The sequence below is a fragment of the Meriones unguiculatus genome, chromosome 2 (genome assembly GCF_030254825.1).
Source record: "Meriones unguiculatus strain TT.TT164.6M chromosome 2, Bangor_MerUng_6.1, whole genome shotgun sequence".
NCBI lineage: Eukaryota > Metazoa > Chordata > Mammalia > Rodentia > Muridae > Meriones > Meriones unguiculatus.
In genome coordinates this window covers 100,627,416-100,648,422 of record NC_083350.1, presented here as the reverse complement: position 1 = coordinate 100,648,422, position 21,007 = coordinate 100,627,416, and the positions used below count along the sequence as shown (strand labels likewise).

General features: G+C 39.8%; 1 protein-coding gene and 1 non-coding gene across 3 annotated transcripts in view; both read left to right on the top strand.

The window, feature by feature from the left end:
- Positions 1-14,754, top strand: part of Nedd1 (NEDD1 gamma-tubulin ring complex targeting factor) — a 41,622-nt gene extending 26,868 nt beyond the window's left edge. For both annotated transcript variants that reach the window (XM_021656056.2, XM_021656055.2), the window contains exons 9-15: positions 52-180; positions 2,234-2,281; positions 3,196-3,398; positions 4,487-4,640; positions 5,431-5,593; positions 12,716-12,782; positions 13,175-14,754. In XM_021656056.2, coding sequence (XP_021511731.1) covers positions 52-180; positions 2,234-2,281; positions 3,196-3,398; positions 4,487-4,640; positions 5,431-5,593; positions 12,716-12,782; positions 13,175-13,279 — 869 coding nt within the window. In that variant the 3' untranslated portion in view covers positions 13,280-14,754. The remainder of the gene's footprint in view (positions 1-51; positions 181-2,233; positions 2,282-3,195; positions 3,399-4,486; positions 4,641-5,430; positions 5,594-12,715; positions 12,783-13,174) is intronic.
- On the top strand, positions 6,278-6,421 carry LOC132652668 (small nucleolar RNA SNORA79). Its single transcript, XR_009590246.1, has one exon. It is a non-coding gene; the product is annotated as a small nucleolar RNA SNORA79 (small nucleolar RNA).
- Positions 14,755-21,007: the final 6,253 nt, after the last annotated feature.

The following is a 21,007-nucleotide window of genomic DNA, read 5'->3' as shown; positions in this document are numbered from 1 at the left end:
GCTATTTAGGTGTATGCAATAACACTGACTCTTGCATCTAATTCTTCCAAGGCTTGCCTCGAAGCAAAAATACTGATACTTTATCCAAGGAAACAGATGGTGGAAAAAGTCAAGAGTTCTCCAGCTTTGATGATACTGGGAAAAGTAGTTTAGGCGACATGTTCTCACCTATTAGAGATGGTAAGTGTATTCAGATAGGGCATAGTCTCTTGCTGCTGTTAGATGTGGGTCTGAATCATACAGTGGTTGTTCATTTCCTCAGCTCTTGAGTTGGATCCTTCCTGTCCCCAGTATGTGAGAAGTTACCATGCTAACTTGGCCTTTGTACATACATTATCTCCTCCACCCGCATCCACCCAAGGTTCTCTGTGTAGCCCTGGCTGTCCCAGATTCACTTTGTAGGCTAGGCTGCCCTCGAACTCACAGAGGTCTGCCTGCCTCCCCGAGTGCTGGGATTACAGGAATGTGCCGCTGTGTCCGGCTGCCAACATAATTTCTTAAGGAAATTTCTACCACTATAAGCAATCTCTGACTTATATCTACTTCAAATAAACCTCCCTAGAATTTCGGATGTTTGGTATGTAAAAGTAAAGATTACTAGTATTTATTTGCTATTCAGTGTTTTCATGGCTAGGTAATGACTGCCTCTTTCTGATACACTTGTCCATGATAATTTCGTGTGTATGGTATATCATCTCTGCCATTACCCTGTAGATGTCACCATTGAAAAGAAACCTTTGCCTCCTTGATGCATGGGCACAACATATGCCGTCGCCCAGCTGTGCTTCTTCTGTTCTGAGGCTCACACTCCTTAATGGCTTCAGTGCTAATAGCAGTATCAGTGGTCCAGGCAGATATCTGGAGGGCAGTTTGACAGTTAAATTATTCATATTTTCTGGCCTGTTAATTCCATTTCTACCAATTTACCTCAGAAAATATTCAGAGACATCTGTAAGATTTGTGTTTACTGTTTTATTTATAATGGAAAGCCAAAAAGAATCTTAGTGTTCTTAGTGGAGGATTTAAATACACACACACGAGAAAGAGCAACTTTTGTACTTAAGACTGAAAGAGGGGGCTTTTTTTTTTTTTCATTTTTGTTTGTGTTTTGTTTTTGTTTATTGAGACAGGGTTTTTCTGTGTAGGCCTGGCTGCCCTGGAACTCACTCTGTAGACCAGGCTGACCTCAAACTCAGAGATCTGCTTGACTCTGCCTTCTGAGTGCTGGGATTAAAGGCGTGACAACCACTGCCCAGCTATGAAGCAGTGGTTAAGGAAAGCAAGGACAAATATAATGCTTGTTTTTGTTGATGACGAATTGGTCTTAGTCTCAAGGGTAAAATTCGTAATCTTTGTGCTTCAGCTTCTTTATCTGTTAAATAAAAATTATTTTTATATTAAGAGGAATCCAAGAGCTAAAAAAGTCTGTGCGTGTGTGCTCACGTGTGTCGTACATGTGTGCATATGAGTGGAGAGAGTGTGAGTCTGGAGTGTATCAGTATGTATGTATGTGTGTAGTTACTGGATGAATACACATGCAGATAGGCAAGGTTTCTGATCAGGTAATTGTTGACTTATTGGCCATTTGTTTTTCTGTTGTATTTTCTAGTACGTTTGCTTATTTTTCTGTTAATGTGTTGACATTGAGTTCACAGTTTTTGTTACATATTGGTAAAATGAATAATTACAATATTGCAGTAGTCTGTGATTGGAGTTAGTATCAATAAAGCCATGTGTTTTTATAACATTATAATACTTGTAAAATATTATTTCTATTAATTACTCAAAGAACTTTGTGAGATAATCAAGGCATTATTTCTAGTGTAAATATGTAAAAATTAAAGATTAACTCTATTGGAAGCTCTTCCCAAATCAGATAGATACCAAATGGAATAAGCGAAACTGGGTTGTTGAACATGAGCACCCATTTTTACGGCTTGTTCATGCAATGCTGTCTTCTCACAACCGTGGGATGATCCTGCATATTTGCTATTCTATAGGGAACTAAGAGAAGGAGAGGGAGACTTGAACCAGGCTCATGTTGATGCTTGACTTCACACATGCTCAGGAGTGCCAGGCTCTGTACTCTCTCTTGAGACAGTGAATAGAAGCCCAAGTTGCTACAGCTTTTTGCTTTCTTTCTTTCTTTTTTCTTTTTGTAATTTAAAAAGAAAAATTATTATAAAAAAAGTCACAAATGAAAAGTTAATTTGGTTTTCTTATTTTATTATAGATGCTGTAGTTAACAAGGGAGGTGATGAACCTGTAGGGAAAGGAGATGGTAAGAAATCCTAAGAAATATTTTCGTGACAATCAAAAGCAATACTGTGACTGCCACTGCGTAACAACTTACCCCACTTCCTGTAGCTTTAAATAGCAAACACTCTGGTACCTCACTGTTTCTGTGAGTTAAGCAGCACTTGGTCAGATGCCTTTGGCTTCAGATCTTTTCTTTCTTGATGCTTCAGTTGAGGCATCAGCTGGAGCTGTATTCAACTCTGCTTCCAAGCTCATTCATGTGGCTTTTGACTGGAGAGACCAGTGTTTTCACCCTTGGGCATCTCTTCAGCTGCACTGATAACAGAGCAACTGCTTTCCTCAAAGTGGACAGTGAGAGAGGGCATCTGAGAGAGAAGCCACACTGTCAGCTGATCTTGGGAGTGACATCACCCCACTTTTGCCATATTCCTTTCCTTAGTCCAACTCATGCAAACTGAGCAGAATGCACACAGCATGGAAGTCGGGCTTAGTCATCAGGGCTTATCTTACAGGCTGCTATGGACACATACAAATTAACACTTAGTTATCAAGAACTAATACTGTTTGAATCATTGATTGTGGTTTGTAGTTTTCAAAGTGTTTTCACAAGAAAAGAAACTTTTTAAGACACCCTTGCCTTATAGTCCAGGCTGGCCTTGTACATGTTAGTCTTCCTATTTAATGTTCCTGAGCACATTGATGTGCTGAGCACATATGTATTTGAAGGCTTACTGTACTTCCAGATAGGAAATAGAGTGTCAGCTGTTGAAAGGATATGCCCCAAATCCATGTCCATTCCAGCTCAGAGATAAGCCAGGCCTCTGAGTTCAAACCATTGTCTTTTGCCTAATTATTTGCCATCATTTTAATAAAGTCTTATGCTAAGAGTCTAAGATTGAGAAACATGTGCATATGGCATTTCCTTCCTCTTTTCAGGCCTTGACTTTCTGCCACAGCTGAGTTCACTGTTGCCCCTCAGAAAAAATCCAGTCGCTTCCAGCACTTTGGTTTTGCACTCCAGTCCTCTTAATGTCTTTATGGGGTCTCCAGGGAAAGAAGAAAATGAAAGTCATGACCTGACAGCTGAGACTAAGAAATCATACCTGGGAAAGCAGGAACCTAACGACTCCTTGAAGCAGGTACTCACTCAAAAGAAACACCCGAATTCAGTGTTTGTCACTCAGAAGGGGCGGCCATCAATGAATGTGTCCTAATTATTAATGTCATATACTTACTAGGGACGGAAATAGTTTTAAGTCTTGATGCCAGTTTTTAATAACTGAAGAACAGATCTGAAGCCTGTCAAACCTTGACTGTGTTACAGATAACTACACGTCTGCAAGAGAATACCTTATACCTGAGTTTTATTTTATGTTTTTTTTTTTTTTGAGAAAAAATGATTTTTATTCTCATGAAGTCAAGGAAAAGAATCAACTTCATGTTTAAAGAGAGAAAATCAAGTTAAAATAACATATTGTAACCCCATATCTGAGTATATTCTTCGTTCTCATTGAGGAAAAGAAATTTGCAGTTCATGTGACTTCTGAGAAGCTGAAACACGGGTTGATGCGTTCTTGTGCATATATTCAGGTCACTGGGTCTGCTTTGAGAAGTGAAGAGACTCAAAAGATTTTAAATGAACAATCCTAATCTCTTAAGTAGGGATTAAAAAAGAAATATGTAGAAAAGGGGAAAAATTCTTTTGAAAAATATTTCCTAAAGCAAGCTGGTGGTCAAGTGGTTCTTAGTGTGAGAGAAAATCTGAGGTTGCTAAGAACCATTAAAGTATTTGTACCTTGCGGTCAAAGGTCATAGGAAGGTCAAGTTTGTAGGTGTTCAAGTATTTGTGTTTGTTTTCTGATATTTAAAACCAGGTGTTAAAAGATAATTAAGTCGGAAGTACAAGAATGTCCTTATTTTTCTGATACTTCTGTCTAGTTACTATGCAAGAGTCCAGAGGTCACTTCCCTGCCCCTCCCCTTTCTCTTCCCAGTGATTTGCAAGTATAGTCAACAAGAGCTTGGCGAATTAGCTTTCTGTAATATTCACGTTTTGATACCTACTTGCTTTGTTGTTAGCATTAGCTCCTTCTCGATCTCTTTCTCTTCCTCATTTTCCTAACCCTACCTGCTGGAGGAAAAAAGTGTGAACTAGATAAAAGTTTTGTGGGTAACAGGATAAAATAAGCAATGGCATATTAAAATGATTGTTTGTTTTGAATACAAAGTTTACAAAGTTGATCTCTGGTGCTGAACCTGGAATTCTAAATACCTGTCCATCATCTAACCAAACAAGAAATCTTGAAAAACTTGAAAAGCCAGAAAAAGAAATTGAAGCCCACTTGATACATGAACCATCAGTCAATGGAGCCTCAACTCCAAGTAAGCACTTTGAATGTCCTCGTGTTTGAAAATGTGCAGTTGGAAAGTCCCTTGATTATTTCACTGGTAAGAAATAGAGTAACCATACAGTTAAAGGATTGAGTGTCTAGACAGGGCACCAGCATGAGTTCTCCATTTTGTTAGAAGGCATGAGTGGTTACATCCAGCAGTCCTGATTTGATTATTTGATGTGAACTTCATTCTTAGTCCAATATATCAGGGCTCGATTTAATCCTGTGTACATAGAATGAAGTAGGACTTTTTGAAAAGGCATGGTTAAATGCCTGAAATATGTAAAACATTTGTGTTAACTTTTATTCTTGGCGTTCATGCCATAGACTCATAAGACCAGTTGTGTTTAAGGGAGCTGAGCTGCCCTGTAAGAGCTGCCTGTGCACATCTGTCCATAGAGAGCCAGTCTGCATTGGTTAAAAACGCCAGGGTCTTAACCGCTGGCGACTGCTTCATGCCTCTGCTTCTGTATGTTTTCAGTAGTCTAGTTTGTGGTGCAGCTTGACACATACATTTCTGTAAGAGGAAATGGTTCAGGGATTCTTCAGGATTAATCCCTCTGTCTTGTGTTATTACATTAGACAGTTGGCAGTTTAAATGACCGTTAGAAATAATGTTATAGCAAGTTTCTAAAGTTTGTACTCCAGAAAGTGGCTTTTTCTAAATGTCACAGAAACACTGTTCTCTTGCAGTTTCCCAAGTCTTTCTGTACTAAATCTTATTTAGAAATGGTTGATGTCTCTTAGTCTAAGTTAACTATCAGTTTTCTCTCCATTAGTTTCAGTGCCAAAGGCAGCATCCTCCGTCACTGCTGGGGTAGCCAGTTCCCTCTCAGAAAAAATAGTTGACACCCTCGGAAACAGCCGGCCGAGTGCCCCGCTCACCTCTGTTCAGATCCGCTTCATTCAGAACATGATTCAAGAAACGCTGGATGACTTCAGGTAGCAGTGAGAAGCTGCTCTTTTACCCACTGAGTTTGTTTTACCTCTGGAAGCCGGAACCAGAATTCATATTGGTGATTGCTGCGTCTGTCTAGGTTCTGATGGTCACAGAAACAGAAAGAGTATGGATTTTGATCTTTGTGTACTGCACTGTGAAGAAGCACACTTGCCAGCCTGACAGAGAAGCCTAGTGTGCCTGAGTCAGCAGAATGTGGGCAGAGTCTTACATCCTCAAATGTAGTTCTTCCATGCAGTGTTTACAGATCCCCTTTAAGGGCACTGTAGGAAGTGATGTGTGAAACATAGACCTTTTATGCTTTATAGTTTTTGCAGGAGCTGTAATAGGAGAGCATATGGCACTGCACCCCTGTAGAGGTCAGAGGTCAACTTTTGGTGTCATTTCTCGTTTTCTGTTGTGTGGGTTCTGGAGATTAAACTTCAGTCTTCAGGCTTGGCAACAAGTGCTTATAGCCATCAAGGCATCCCACAAGACCTGAAAGAAAGGTACCCTTTAAATATAATTCTAGATGTTTTCTGATAGATTACTTCAGAGTGCTACATATGTGTGTGTGTGTGTATGTATGTATATATATACACACACACACACATATACACTTTTAAAATATTTCTGTAATTTAACTTTCTTCTTTCTATCTGAATTTTCATTATGAAGCTATCTATGCTTGATGACTGTTCCTCCTATTGCCTTTAGGTATGGCTTTAGGATTTTAGGTCATCATAAATTAAAACTGATTTTTTTTCACTCAGTGAATATTAAGATATTGGGATTATCTATGTATTCTCTGAAATTTGCAGGATCAAACAAAATTTTTAACATGTATTCTAAATGTTGCTGTTTCCTTTTCTTTCTTTTTCCCTTCCTTCCTTCCTTCCTTCCTTCCTTCCTTCCTTCCTTCCTTCCTTCCTTCCTTCCTTCCCTCTCTTTCTCGATTTCTCTTTCTCTCTTTCTGTCTGTCTCTTTCTTTGTTTTTGAGATGGGGTTTCTCTGTGTAGCCTTGGCTGTCTGGACCAGACTGGCCTTGAACTCACAGAGATATGCCTGCTTCTACCTCCCTGAGTGCTGGGCTTACAGGCATGCACCATCACGTCCTGCTGCTGTTTCATTTTCATTGTTATTCCAGAGCTTGGAAGTCATTTTTAGTCATTAATTTTTTTTTTATGAGATTTCTTTGTTTTCCTTTCTGACCTGTAATTACTTGGACTTTAATTAGAAGAAAATTGGGGATGTATAGTTTTTATTGGTGCACATTTCTTTCTAATGTTTAAAATTAATTTTTGAACACATTTTAAAATGTCAGAAATCATTTTTTGAAAGGTCATCTTTTTAATAATTACGATGTGCCTAGTTTATCAGATATTAGGAATACAGAAATGGGAATCTTCCCACAGTGGCCTTCTTTTGTTTTTGTTTTTTTAATAGGTACGTTGTATCCTGATATGCTGCTTGTGTTTGTTTAATGTGGATTAATTTATTCATGGTTGGCAAATAGGGCACTGTAGACAATATGACAAGGAGATTTTATTATGTGACAACTGGACTAAAGCGGCTGTATGAACAGAGCAAATGCTAGCCATCTGCTTCGCTTAGGTTGTTGTGGCTGTGCTGTCCTCTCTGAAAGCATCTGTTTTGTTCGCCATCTCTGGGCATGCTGCTCTTTCATCTTGTAATGTCACATCCTCAGTCTGTTCTCCTTTCCCCTTCTGTTAAGTGACCATCAAGTTTTCTCAGTAAGAACATATTCAGACTTTTTCACGCGTTTTAATTGTACTGGTGTTTTCATTAGAACTTGTTTTCTTGTTAGTATTCTACATAGATAGTTGAATAGGTTATAAGTAGTCTGCCCTAGTCCTTTCTGAGTCCTCTTATTTCCTGTACATGGTATTTTTGAGGACTATATAAATATTTATGGCCTAATAGGAAAACTGTCTAGATAACACCTGATTCTGGCACAAATAAAAATGATGTTGGAAACACAGAAAGGGAGCAGTTTTCTTGGGCAAATTTAGAAAGGTATCGCTAAAGAGATTTTTATTTTACACTCAGTATGGGAACAGCATGAAAAGAGACATGGTTGTGAATTTTAGGAATGTCTGCAGTGGGGAGGTGGCCAGAGGTGGGAGCAGAAAGTAGTGTTTATCAAGGCCCAGACACAGGGTTAATAGAGTATATCAGTACTTACTGGTTATTATACAAGCAGTAGTGTGTCCGTTCACATTTTCTCTGCTGATTCTAGAGAGGTAAGCTCAGGCCTTCCCTTCAGCAGCTCCGGATCTGAGTCTAGGGAGACTGGAATCTCTGCTTCTCAGTGGGCATTCCACCTCTTTGCATCCTCACTTTGTTTCTTTTACTACGTCCTGTTTCTGGCTTTCTGTGCCTTAGGGGCTCAGGGTTTCTAAGTTAGTTGCTCTGTCTCTACTCCCGGTAGGTTATATACAGCTACCCCTGTCATTGTGGGCACAGATGGGACAGGTTTGAGGGACTCATCCATTTCCCCTATCTCTCATGGTGGCTCTTCTCTGTGAAGGCCATACTGCTTCAGAGTTCTTAGTTCTTCTTAGCCTAAAGACATCCCATGCTCTGTGCCTTAGGGTCTCTCTTTCAACCCCATGTCTTTGCTGATTCCTTATTTTTAATATAAGGACTTAGTGAAGGCCCAGGGGAGAAAGTTGGTCAAGGTAGACTTGACAGCAGAAATTCTCAGAAATTCTATGGTCTATAGCCAAACTCCAGTTTGCCTTTAAAGTCAATAGAAATTTCAGCTTGTTCTCTTCACCTTCTCACAGGGAGTTTCTCTGTGAAATTTTTAATTTTAATTGTTAAAATTTTTAACAATTACAGTCTTACAGGCTGGTTCTTGTCATTGAGAGGTGACATAAGTGAACTCTCAGGATTTTCATTAGTCAGACAGGTCCCTTTGATTCTTGTAGTTGCTGGTTTACCTCTAGTTTCCCTTTGTTCCCCTGACTTAACTTGGGACAGCAGCTGAATGTCTGGAGTATTCACTCTATCTATCTTGTGGGTATTGTTTCACCAACACCCAAGAATGTCCAGATGCCCTCTTGCTCTTCATGCGGCCACTTTACTTGTCTCTCCTGCCATCCAGCCCAGCACTAGTGTTAGCGAGGCGCCAACATGTGTCTCGTGGGGTCATTGTGGACGTCAGCCTTGCTTTTCTATACGCTTGTCCTCGTTAGGGTCTTGAGCCTATTGCACTGTTAATTGGACTTTCTTGGCAGTCCATGTTCCTAACTCTCCCCTACCAGGGAAGGGTATCCTAAGCACCAGGACCCTGTTGCACCCCAGCCTTGTTTTCTACACTGAAAAAAATACACATGCAGGATGGAGACAGAGTAGGTATGGACCTGATCTAAAAGTAGAATTTTCCTTTTCTGCAAGCCAATAACTCTTGAAACCCTGGCTATGATAGGATTGTCTGATATCTTTTTTTCTTTTTATTGTCTTTTGTTTTATTCCTTGGAACTACACCAAGAGGCTAATGTATGTCAGGCAAGCATTTACTAGCTATGCCTCCAGTCTTACTAATTCCTTCTTTTTATTTCAGATATCATTTTTAACTCTTGTCAGGTTTTAAATTTCTATTTATTATTTATTACATTCCAGTAATAAATAATAGGCACAACTCTGGGATGTTTGCTGTTAGGCACATGTTCTGACACTGAGCTACATGCCTAGCACCTTCTGTTTTTTAATACAGCTTTTGTTATACTGAAAGTAAAAGAAAAAATTAAATCTGTTATAGTTACAACCGAAAAATTAAATTGCTTCAGAATGCATCTTTCTAAGATGCTAAGATGATCTTTATAAGGGGAGGTTGTATTTTTAAAATAACATTTAAAATAACATTAATTCTGTGAAAGTTCCATGCAATGTATCTTCCTCCCGTGTATACCCTGTCTACCCACCCAGCTTTGAGTTTTCTTCTTTACTCCCAACCTCATTGAGTTAGTGTTGTTCAGCTACTGCTGGGAGTGGACCCTTGCTGGAGCATGATCAGTGTCCTGAGGTCACATCATTAAAGAAACATGTATACCTCTCTCTTAGCAGCTATCAAATGCCATAGCTCCTCAGATAGTACTAGGATTTTGCGCCTACTTCTGCCCTCTATCTCAGAACGAAATCAATCAGGGAAACACTCTCATTCATAATACCTGAATAGGTGTGTGTGGGGGTGTTAATGGATAAATCTAACTAAGGAAGTAAAATACTTGTACAATAAAATTTTTAAAATAATAAGGTAAATAAAAATAATAAATAGAAACTGAATAAGGTGCCCAATGATAGGAGTTAGTAGGATTACTAATGTGAAAATGGATGTCCTACCAAGAGTTATTTACAAGTTCAGTGCAATCCCCATCAAAATTAAAATATTCTTCAGAAACTGAAAAACAAAATCTTAAATTTCATATGGAAACACAAAATGTCCAGGAAAGCCAAAACAAGTCTGAGGAATGAAAGAACTACTGGAGGATTAAAATTGCTGATTGTGTTATACTACAGAACTATAGTAATATAATATGGTACTGGCATAGAAACAGACACTGCTCAATAGAATAAAATTGGGGACACGTGCTTTTATATGTGTAATATTTATTCTTCTCTCATACATGACATCCTGACTGCAGGTTCCTTCCTCTCACTCTTCCCTGTTCCCCACCCCACACCTCCTCTCACCCTCAGATCTATTCCTCCATTTCCTTTCAGAACAGAGCAGGCCTCCAAGGCATATCAACCAAACACAGCATGACAAGTTGCAATAAGCCTAGGCACATAGTCTAATGTCAAGGCTGAATGAGGCAGCCCCGTAGGAGGGAAAGGCTCTTAAGCAGAGGCAAAGAGTCAGAGATGCCTCACCCCCGCTGTTAGGAGTCCCACAAGGACACCACGCTACAAAACCATAGCACTTATGCAGAGGACATAGCTCAGACCCATACAAGTTCCCTGGTTGTCACCGTGAGCCCCTGTGAGCCCTGCTTAGTTGGTTCTGTGGGCCACATTCTCTTGGTGTCCTTGACTCCTTTGACTCCTATAGTCCTTCTTCCCCCTCCTCAGGTTCTCCTGAGCTCTGCCTGATGCTTGGCTGTGGGTCCCTGTATCTGTTCCCATCAGTTGCTGCAGAAAGCTTCTCTGACAAAGATGATTGGGCTAGATATTGATCTATGGGTATAGAAGAATATCATTATGAATCATTTCATTGGCTTTTTAATTATTTTATTTTTGGTTCTATCTTATGCCTCTGGGCTCATTCCTGGCCAACCAGGCAGTGTCAGGCATGATCTCCCTTTTGTGGTGTGGGCCTCAAGTTGGATCATTCATTGGTTGGCCACTCCCACGGGTCTGGGCCACCATTATCCCCGCATATCTTCTAAGCAGGACATATTGTAGGTCAGAGGTTTTGTGCCTGGGTTGAATTTCTGGACAGGACCCCAGTAGCACAGATATTAAGACCAACAATGGACAAATGAGATGACATAAAACTAATAAAAAGCTTATATACATCAAAAGACAACACCATTTAAGTACAAAATCAGTCTAATAGATTGGAAACTCTTTACCAGCGATACTTTTGACAGAGAATCACTATCTTGAATATACAAAGAACTAAAAAAAACAAAACAAAACAAAAATTAAAATTAAAAAGTGGTTCATAGAGCTAAACACAGTGTTCTTAAATGATACATTCAAATGGCTGAGAAATATTTGTTTTAAAAATGCTCATCTTTAGCCATCAGGAAAATGCAAATTAAAACTTTGAGATTTCAAAGTTTTACTTCAGCCAAAATGGCCAAGATAAAAAACAAAACAAAAAACTAGAAATGATAGCAGCGGACAGATGTGGAAGAAGGGAACACTATTCACTGCTGATAGGAGGGTCCACCAGTAGTCTGTCCCCCACCCCCGCCTCCCTTAAGCAAAAACTATTTTTAAGGTTGATTTCCGTGTATGAGTGTTTTATCTGCAACTGTTTGTGAGCATTGTGTGTGTCCAGGCCAGAGGAGGGCCACCAGATCCTCTGGAACTGGGAAGCTTTTAGCTGCATGTGGGTGTGGGGATCAGAACTCATGCCCACTGCAATAAAGTTCTTCACTGCTGAGCCATTTCTCTAGCCTCAAGGGGGGTTTTATTATGTTCTACAAATTGTTAACACTTCACAGAATGGACATGGAAAGATACTACCGTCTGGCCACTTTATGTTGTCTCATGATTAAAATTCTTATTTCATGTTCAGTGAAGGACCAGATTTTGTAAGTCTGCAGTTAGTCAGTTGAGGAAATGCATCCCGGGATCCCAGCACTAGGAAGCAAGGGGATCAGAAGTTCCAAGGTGGCCTGGGCTACATAGTGAAATGATGTCAAAAACCTTATGAATAACAAAAGTCATCAACAGTAGTTTCTGCAAGAGGAGCAGTCTATGAACTGTATTCACCCTATTAGCTAATCAGAAAATGGAAGGTGCAGTGTGAAACCATGTCACTTTGATATAAAGTACCGTGAAAAATGTGTTAATGCCTGCCTTCAGTGACAGGGCAGAGCACAAGCGGAACTCAGCTGTGTTGGTGGTGAACAAATCCATCCACATACTGCTCAGAAAAGCCATTTGTGTGAGTGCATAGTGACCAAGTCTGAACCCTCTGTGTCATCGATGGGCACTGTAATGTGTGAGCTGAAGGCTGTGTGTACAGTCACTTAGAGCAACATGGGAATAATGAAATTTGAAAGCAGCTCAGTTGTCAGTTGCCAGGAGAATGGGCTCAGAGCAAGTGGACAAGTGGACTATAGCAGTGAGAGGTGTATCGGACAGCCAGGGCCAGCACCCATTCAGCCCTGTGTGTGACAGTGAATGAGTTAGGGCTGCTCAGTCTCCGGTCCTTCATCGGCAGAGTGCCAGTTATCATTGTGGGGATTAACAAGTTCCTAAATTTTAAAGTAAAAGAATCACTGTACCACCAAGCACACAGCAAACATCGCTGGTACATTGGCATACCTGTGATTAATATCTAATGATTATAGAGTGAAAATGCTTTGTGATGATGTCTGTTGTTACACTGTGAGACTTCTAACAGGGATTTATTTTCTTCCCAGGGAAGCTTGTCATAGGGACATTGTGAACTTGCAAGTGGAGATGATTAAACAATTTCATATGCAACTGGTAAGTATAACAAACAGTGTCCTAAAGAATATAGAGGATCTGAGGGAAAAAGAAAAACCAATCTATCTTTACATAGTTGTTACAGCTAATTGCTAAGATAAGTAAGTGGAACGTCAGATGTTTAACAAGTGAAGTAGCTCGCAGCTGCCCATGTACTTTTAGCTTGTCATAGTTAGGGCTTCTGCCTCACAGGTTTGTTCTTTGACAAGTAAACAAAAAGGTTCCCAAAAGTGTGCCTGTAAAACTTCCAGATCCTTAATTTTTTCTGGTGATCTTCGTAGTTAGCTAGTTAATTGAATGAACATAAAGGAAGTGACAGCACGACGTGTAAAACAGCTTGCCGGGGAGTGTGCCGAGCCAGTGATTTAAAAAGGATTTCCCCGCTTTTCCAGAATGAGATGCACTCCTTGCTGGAAAGATACTCCGTGAATGAAGGCTTAGTGGCCGAAATCGAAAGGCTGCGAGAAGAAAACAAAAGACTCCGGGCCCACTTCTGAAGACCCAGAGTGCCTTAATTTTTTCATCATTCAAGAAGTCTCTGGCAACTAACAGTAACACAGAATCAGTATTGTTTTCATGGCCTTGAGCATGGATTTTGCAGCACGCACTATTCCATCTCTGTCAGACATGTTTATCTTTTTATATTAAAACCGCACGGATACCATCTCCCTAGTGGGGAAGCCAGCAGGAACTTTGTTTTCTGTCTGCCTTAGCTATACACTAAGTGCCCTTTGCGTAAGAGAAGAAAATGTGCGTCCAAGGATAGCTTTATGTTTTGTAAATGACTTTTTTAAACAGATATATTTTTGATGGACAATTTGTATTCTAATTTTTTTAGGTAGCCGATGTTTAAAACCTTGGCATACCTTCTATTTTATGAAGAAATAATTTTAAAGTGGCAATTAGATTTTTTCATGCTACTTAGTAATTATTTGTTAACGTGACGACATCAGGTATGACTTATTTATTGTTTGTATGTGTGCTACATTTTGAAGCTTTGAGTTGTACAGATACATGGTACCTTTGCTCAGGTTACCTAACTTTACATGTGAAAAACTTTCAAGGGTTAGAAGACTCAAGGGCTATACATACATATGCTGATTGTCTAATGAATTAATGATACGCTAAATCAAACTGCAAGGTTTTAATCACCATGGCTCAGCTTATGATCAATGAGACTCTCTTAAAAGACACTAAATGTTACAATATTGTTGCCATTTTTCCTCACAAGTGAAAGGCAGTGTTGCCATTTTTCCTCACAAGTGAAAGGCATAGATTATTTCCTCTGTGTTTGTACCGTTAACTCTTTCTAGTTACAGTGTGCTGCGGATCTCATTTTCTATCTTTAGCCTTACCACAGAATTATTCATACAGGTGTATCATGCAGAGCATTTACACGCTGGCAGTGTGGGCATGCTCACCTGCCTGCTGTGCTCCACACGTTGATAGGGTTGGATTAAGGGGGCTACTCGCCCATTCCTGTTGCCTCTTGCCCAAAGATTTCAACTGTGTACTTTGTATATAGGTCTGTTACCCAAATTTGCTTTCCAAGATTAAAATATAGCTTAGTTTGCTAACTCTATGGGTTTCTAAAGGGATGGAAGGCATACGGATGTATTTAATAAATATAAGCCTATAAATAATTATCTCCAAAAGTGGAACAGGAGTAAGACTTTTCACAAGTGACTCAGAAAATCTATATCAAGTTGCTGTGGTCTTTTCTTGGCAAATATGGTGGAATTATGACTTGTAACAAGTTTCCTTATATTTACTCAAAAAATGTTAGAATGCAGAATTACTTTGTCTGTATACTATATTTTAATCTATTAATATTTTCCTACTTCCTTTTTCTATAGGTGTATATATTGTGTATTAAAAGGGGTCTGATAAAACAATTTAGTAATTTTATGTGTATAGGTAAAACACATGTCATGGATTTAAATGCTGAATACGATAATTAAATTTTTGTATTCAAAACAGTCTGAACTTCAACTTTTTGTCTCTGGCTACAGTGGAGTGATATGGACTGAATTTACCTTCGCACTAGAAATTTGAAAACACAAGAAAAGATTGTTACAAATACATAGTAAGAAAATAGTTACTATGTATTAGATATTAGGCACCATAGCACATTTATCCCTGAGAGACTCAGAATACTCACTGTTATAGGTGACAACAAATTTCTTAACACCTGTTGCCAGGGAAAATTGGAGCTAGAAGAGGCTGAAGGAAAATGGCACAGAAGAGAGAGGATGTCATGGCAGAACATCTTCAGAGTTCTGAAGGGTGAATCCAGTTCAGATTTATACACAGTGAAAAATTTTCCAAAAATGAAAATAAAATATTTTTTCAGACCTTAAAAAGGCTAAAAGAGTTCACCACAAGGAGAGGGAGCTACAGGAAATGTTTAAAAAGGACTTCTCTCAGAAAAGGGTACCACATAAAAGTTTAAATTACACAAAGTCATTAGATATTATTGAAAGATAAACATAAAATATTGTGTTGTTAACTAAGGTATAGTTGGCATATGGACTATTACCAAGGTTGGGAGGATGCAGTGAAATATCTCACACTAACAGGAGCAGGATGATAATACATTCAAGTAGACTGCAATAAGGAAGATTGTCAGCTGTAATTGAAAAAAGTTATGAGAAACACACGAGGACCAGAGTTTGCATCTCAGGATCCAGGGGAATCTGTAGGGCACATCCTGTGGCATGTACTGTGGGGTGTGAGGCAGACACTGGAGAAGCCCAGAGACCTGTGGGCCAGCTGGACTGACTGCACTGCAGCAAGCAAAAGACCCCGCCTCAGACAGTCTGGAAGGGTGAAGGTTTACACTCATGATTGTGTTAATGATCTCCACATGTGGGCTGTGGAGATCCCTGTACTATAAACACAAATGCACACACATAGAAATCCAAAAAGAGGTAGTGAAAGTTATGAGACAAATAGAAAATAAACAGCAAGATGGTAGATTTAAACACATACCTAGAAGTATGTTTACTGTAGGTTTATAATCAGATCGAATCTTTTAGACAGTCCAAACTGTGCTGAACACAAATCTAGTTTAATCATGAAAGTATAAACCTTAAATGTGAAAATAAAATGGGCAGCAGGAGACTCATACTGGGTATAGCTTGAGCATAGGAGACCTCAAAGCCCAACCCACAGTGAGACACTTCCTCCAACAAGGCCGCATGTCCTACTGGTGCCATTACCTATGGGCCAAGCATTCAAGCATGAGTCTGTGGGGCCATACCTATTCAAACCACCACAGTTGGTAAGGAAGTAGAACAACTGTGAGTTTTACACTGGAAAACAAGAATTTTAGGGAACATTTTAAGGAACATTTTAACAGTTTCTCACATCATCTATCAGTCATGTGCCTCAGCTATTATACTCCAGACACTAACCAGAACTTGCACAGGAATGGTCACAACAGCTATGTCAATCTCCAGAATCTGGAAGCCTTCCAAACAGTCGCCAACTATTAAATGAATAAGTAAGTCAGTGTGTGTGTAATGGAGTCTCACCCGCTGTATGAAGGGAAGAACTTGAACATACAGCTGCGTGGATTAGCCACAAAATATATTCATAGTAGCGACATTCATTTCTAGAAAATGCAGACTTACCTTGGCAGCAGTCGATGTTTGTAAACAGAGAGTAGGGTCAGAGGGTACCAAAGGGTCACTGGAAGACTCTTGTCATTGGTGACTACAGTGTCTGGATGTTGAAATTAGAAGTATTTGTGCCAGTATTTTCCAAATTATATGGTTGTGATATGGGTAGTTTATTTTAATATCAACTCCCTCAATTTGTTATTTTTAAGACAAGGTCTATATAGCCCAGGCTGGCCTCAAACCCCATATGTAGCCAAGACTGACCTTGAACTTTTGATCCTCCTGTCTTTACTCTCTCATGTGCCACCAAAACAGGGATCACTTCTAATGTATGGCGTATGTTGGTTGAAATGACGTATTCCTACCTCTCACACCCTTAATATTGTTGAAAATATAAAATAGATACAAAGCAAGAGAATAATTTGACAACAGCTTAGCATTCAGAACTTACTTTGCTTTCTTGTTGCTATTAATACTCTGACAAAAGTAACAGAGAAAGAGCTTTCGTGGCTCCTACTTCCAGGTCGAAGTCTGTCATCGTAGGGAAGCGAGGCAGCTGGAAATAGCCGCGGAGGGTCGCAGCCACAGTCAAGAGTAGAAAGAGTATGCCTACACACCTGCTAGGGCTCCAGTTCCTCCATTTTATCCAGTCAAGGGCCAGCCCGAGAGATGACGTTGACCCACATCTAAGGTGAGTTTGCACCTCAGTTGGCCTAAGAAAATCCTTCCTAGATACGCCCACGGGGCAGCCTCCTCTAGACATGAGGTTCCCTTCCCAGCTGATTCCAGATGGTGTCAAGCCGGCAGACCTAACCATCGCAGCGTGTGTGAGGAGAGTCGTCAGTACTGAACCTCACAGTGTAACATGCAGATCATGTCTACAGGTAACAGTTAACCAGGAACTTAAGAACGGGCAGTGGTACGTGCCAAATACGTCGATTGAGAATTCCCACATTTTTTGGTTTTATAGTTAATAAAGACAGTGAAATCATGACATTTTTGCCAGATGAAATGTATTTTTCTGCTTTCTTAAAAAAAAAAGTAGCATTATTTTGGTGGCAGCCTTTACGTGTTTACATTTTTAACTTAGGTGTTTGACAGTTTCTAGTTAATCAATTTTAACCACCTTAATGTTTTTATCTCACCTCATACACATCTGTCTATAAATGGTTATTTGTTGCTGAGCTGAGTGTTTGGAGTACAGAGAATTAGAAATTGTATATGAGGTAGATTTGTTTTTCTAGGAGATTCAGATGGTTGTCATTTATACCTGTACCGTTTCTTTGATAAATGACAAATCATTACCGAGAAAAACGAAACTGTCAAGACTAGGCTTACTTTTCCTTCTTTTGTTTGCTCGTTCTACTCTGTTTATTTTTGAGACAGGCTGGCCTTAAACATGGGACCCTCTTTCTTCGGCCTCTTGAAATCTGAGATGCTAACCTTCCTGGCTAGGATGCAGCATTTGCTCAGAAGGTAAAGTCGGTGTGCAGAACTTGTCCTAGGAGTACGCAGTAAAGGTTGCACTCAAGTGTGTGTGTGACTTTGCGTATTTTCCTTTTTCGCTTTTCACCACATTATTTTGCAGACAGACTCACTCACTGAGCTTGGAGCTCTCTGGCTAGACTGGCAGGATGCTCCTGTCTCTGCCTCCCAGTGCTGAGGTTACGGGCATGCACAGCCATGCTCAGCTTTTTATGTGGGTGCTGGAAATGCAAGCTAGCCTGCGTGTGCTTGCACAGCCAACACTTTACCCAGTGAGCCATCAGACTTATGTTTCTCCTCATTTATTGAAAGCCTGGCATTATGGATAATGATATTTGTTAAAGGCAAGAGACTCTGCATTTCATGGGAATAATACTCACTAGTTTGGCTATTCAGTAAATTGTGATTTTACCACTTTTACCATTCAAAAAATATTTAAAGGAAATATATCATTATGTGCTCGACCTGAGCTTGAACTATGATTACACACTATGAGGAAATGTCAGCTGTAAAGAGTTAATTAGGATATTTTGACCAACTATTGAAATGGGTTACTCATGTAGGACTATTTTTTCCCATTTTCTAGCAAAAATATACTGGGAAACTATCTGAAATGTCTAGACTTAGGGCTTTCAGTCTGAAAATATACCATCTCTTCTAGCACTTTATGGGATCTATTTCAGAAATTATGACGGCTTCTGGTGGAGGGGTGGTTTTGTTGTCCTTGTCTCAAAGGCTAGGTCCTTTCTGAGGTGTGCATGGCTGCTTTCCTGTTGTCTAAGGTTATCCACACACTTTACGTTTTATAATGCCCCAAACACTGAGCATTTATCAGTGGGGCGGGGAGTGCCACAGGGCTGCTGTTTGCATCAAGGAAGCTTGAATAAATAAATAAATAACCATAGTCCAGCCCGCTTTGCGGATTCGTGTAAAACATAAACATCACTGCTGGGTACTTCCCTTGTCCTCTGAATTCAAAATCACCCCTACTGTTCTATAACTTTGTATTAATTCTGCCTTATGAAGTAAGTTGCCAGATACACTCACATTTAATTTTCTATTGAAAGTACTATTCTCTGCCTTATGCAGACATAGTTTTTTACCATTAAACTGTAAATCATAATACCTTTCTAAATTTGATGCAAACTTTGATGTAATGATAAGCCATAAGTGGTTTTTATGTGTAAATGTGTTGATAAGGCATGGCGTTTTTATTGTGTCATTTTTACAGAAGTCTTTACTTGTATGTTGAGAGCTGATGGGAGAATTGAAACCCGTGCCTTAAGGTTTATAGAGAGGTGCATACACAGCCGAAATAGCCAGGATAATTCACCTTTGATTTTCCCCCTAAAGATGCTGCTGCAATCGTCATTAAAAAGTAATTTAGTATTTATGGGCTTGAAGTTGGAAATGCCCCATGTTAATTTGTGTATGCATACATATACATGTGTATTGTACATACATGTTTGTGTAAGAGTGTGTGCATGTTCATATGGGGGCCAGAGGTTGACATTGGGATATTCCTCAGTTGCTCTCCCATCATTTTGTTTTATCTTGAGATGAACTTTCTCACTGAACCTGGAGTTCACCCGTTTGGAGAGGCTGACTGTCCCCACGCTCCAGAGTTTACTGTCTCCATCCTCTGACACTGGGTTGCAAACACATGCCACCATGTGTGGCTGCTACATGGGTGTTTGTGCTTGGGTGGCAAGCACTTTACTCATTGAGCCATCTCCCTGGCCCTCCACTTTAATATTAAGGTGTCACGATTGACCACTGCAGGCTAGGAAAAGGAAGGGAAAGCACCTGTATTTGGGAAAGATGGCCCTTTATCTCCACAAGCTGCCTCCTTGGTTTAGGACCTGGTCTGTGTATCAATAGAGTTTTTCACGTCAGCCTATTTTTTGGTTTTTTCTTTTTAATGTTGCCAAAGTAATTTGTTAAGCCAAAATGCTAGAATTGTGTGGTATCATTATCTACTTCATGTCTTCATTTTCAGCTGCCACCAACAGTGCCTTAAATGTCTCTTATTATATTGATTTCTCTTAGCATGTCCCCTTTATTACTTTTAAAAATTAGAAATTATTGCTTGTCATAAACTCAATTACTGACTTATGCTCCAAACCAGCAGCCTAAAATCTTTTTATTAATCTTCTCCTGACTGTGTAAACCCTTCAGAGACCACCGGGAATACGCCTAGAGTCAACACTGTCAGCAGGCACCCATGAGGACACACAGCTGTGTCTTGGTAGAATGGGGGGGGGTGTTGTGGATTGAACTTGGGGCTTCACACATGCTAGGTAAGCACTGGATCGATGAGGTATTCCTCAGGCCTGAGAAAGTTTTGTTTTTGTTTGTTTGTTTAATTAAGGTTTGTGCTGGTAAATCTTAGAACAGTGGTTTTCAACCTGTGGATCATGACCCCTCTGAGCTATCCAGACATCTGATATCCAGATGTCACATATCCTGTGTTTCAGATATTTACTTTATGATTGATAACAGTGGCAAAATTACAGTTATGAAGTAACAATGGAAATAATTTTGTGGTTGGGGGCCCACCACAACATGAGGAAGTGTAGAAACTGGTCACATTAGAAACGTTGAGAACCAGCATATTAGAGGATTTAAGAAAGCTGACATTGAGTGATTTCAGTAAGATAGACGGACAAAAAGCTATGAACCCTCCTTCCTGTACAGTGACAAAGAATTAGCAACACAGAGATCAAATACCCTCTGAGAAATCTACTAACTGGTTCTTACCCCCACCCCCAGAAGAAAATGAACCAACCTCATTAAAACAGTAGGGGAAATATGATGACACCCCACATAGCCCCACCCTCAAGCACAGTGCTGTGCTTGAGTGGCAGGCTAACTTCTATATTTCCCCTAGGAACAGAGGGTTATAACATACAATATGCACACTCAGTGTTAGGACTTCTAGTGGTGGCTCGGTGGCCAACTGTTTTCTGGTGTTCTCATATCCGAGTGAGAACGTGAGAACCTTAGGTTACTTTTCCTAAGTTCAAGCAAAAACATGCTAAACAGCAAAAAAACTATTCAGAAATATAATCCTTCCCAGTATAGTCAATACACAGACGAAGCCCGTAGTATTGAAAG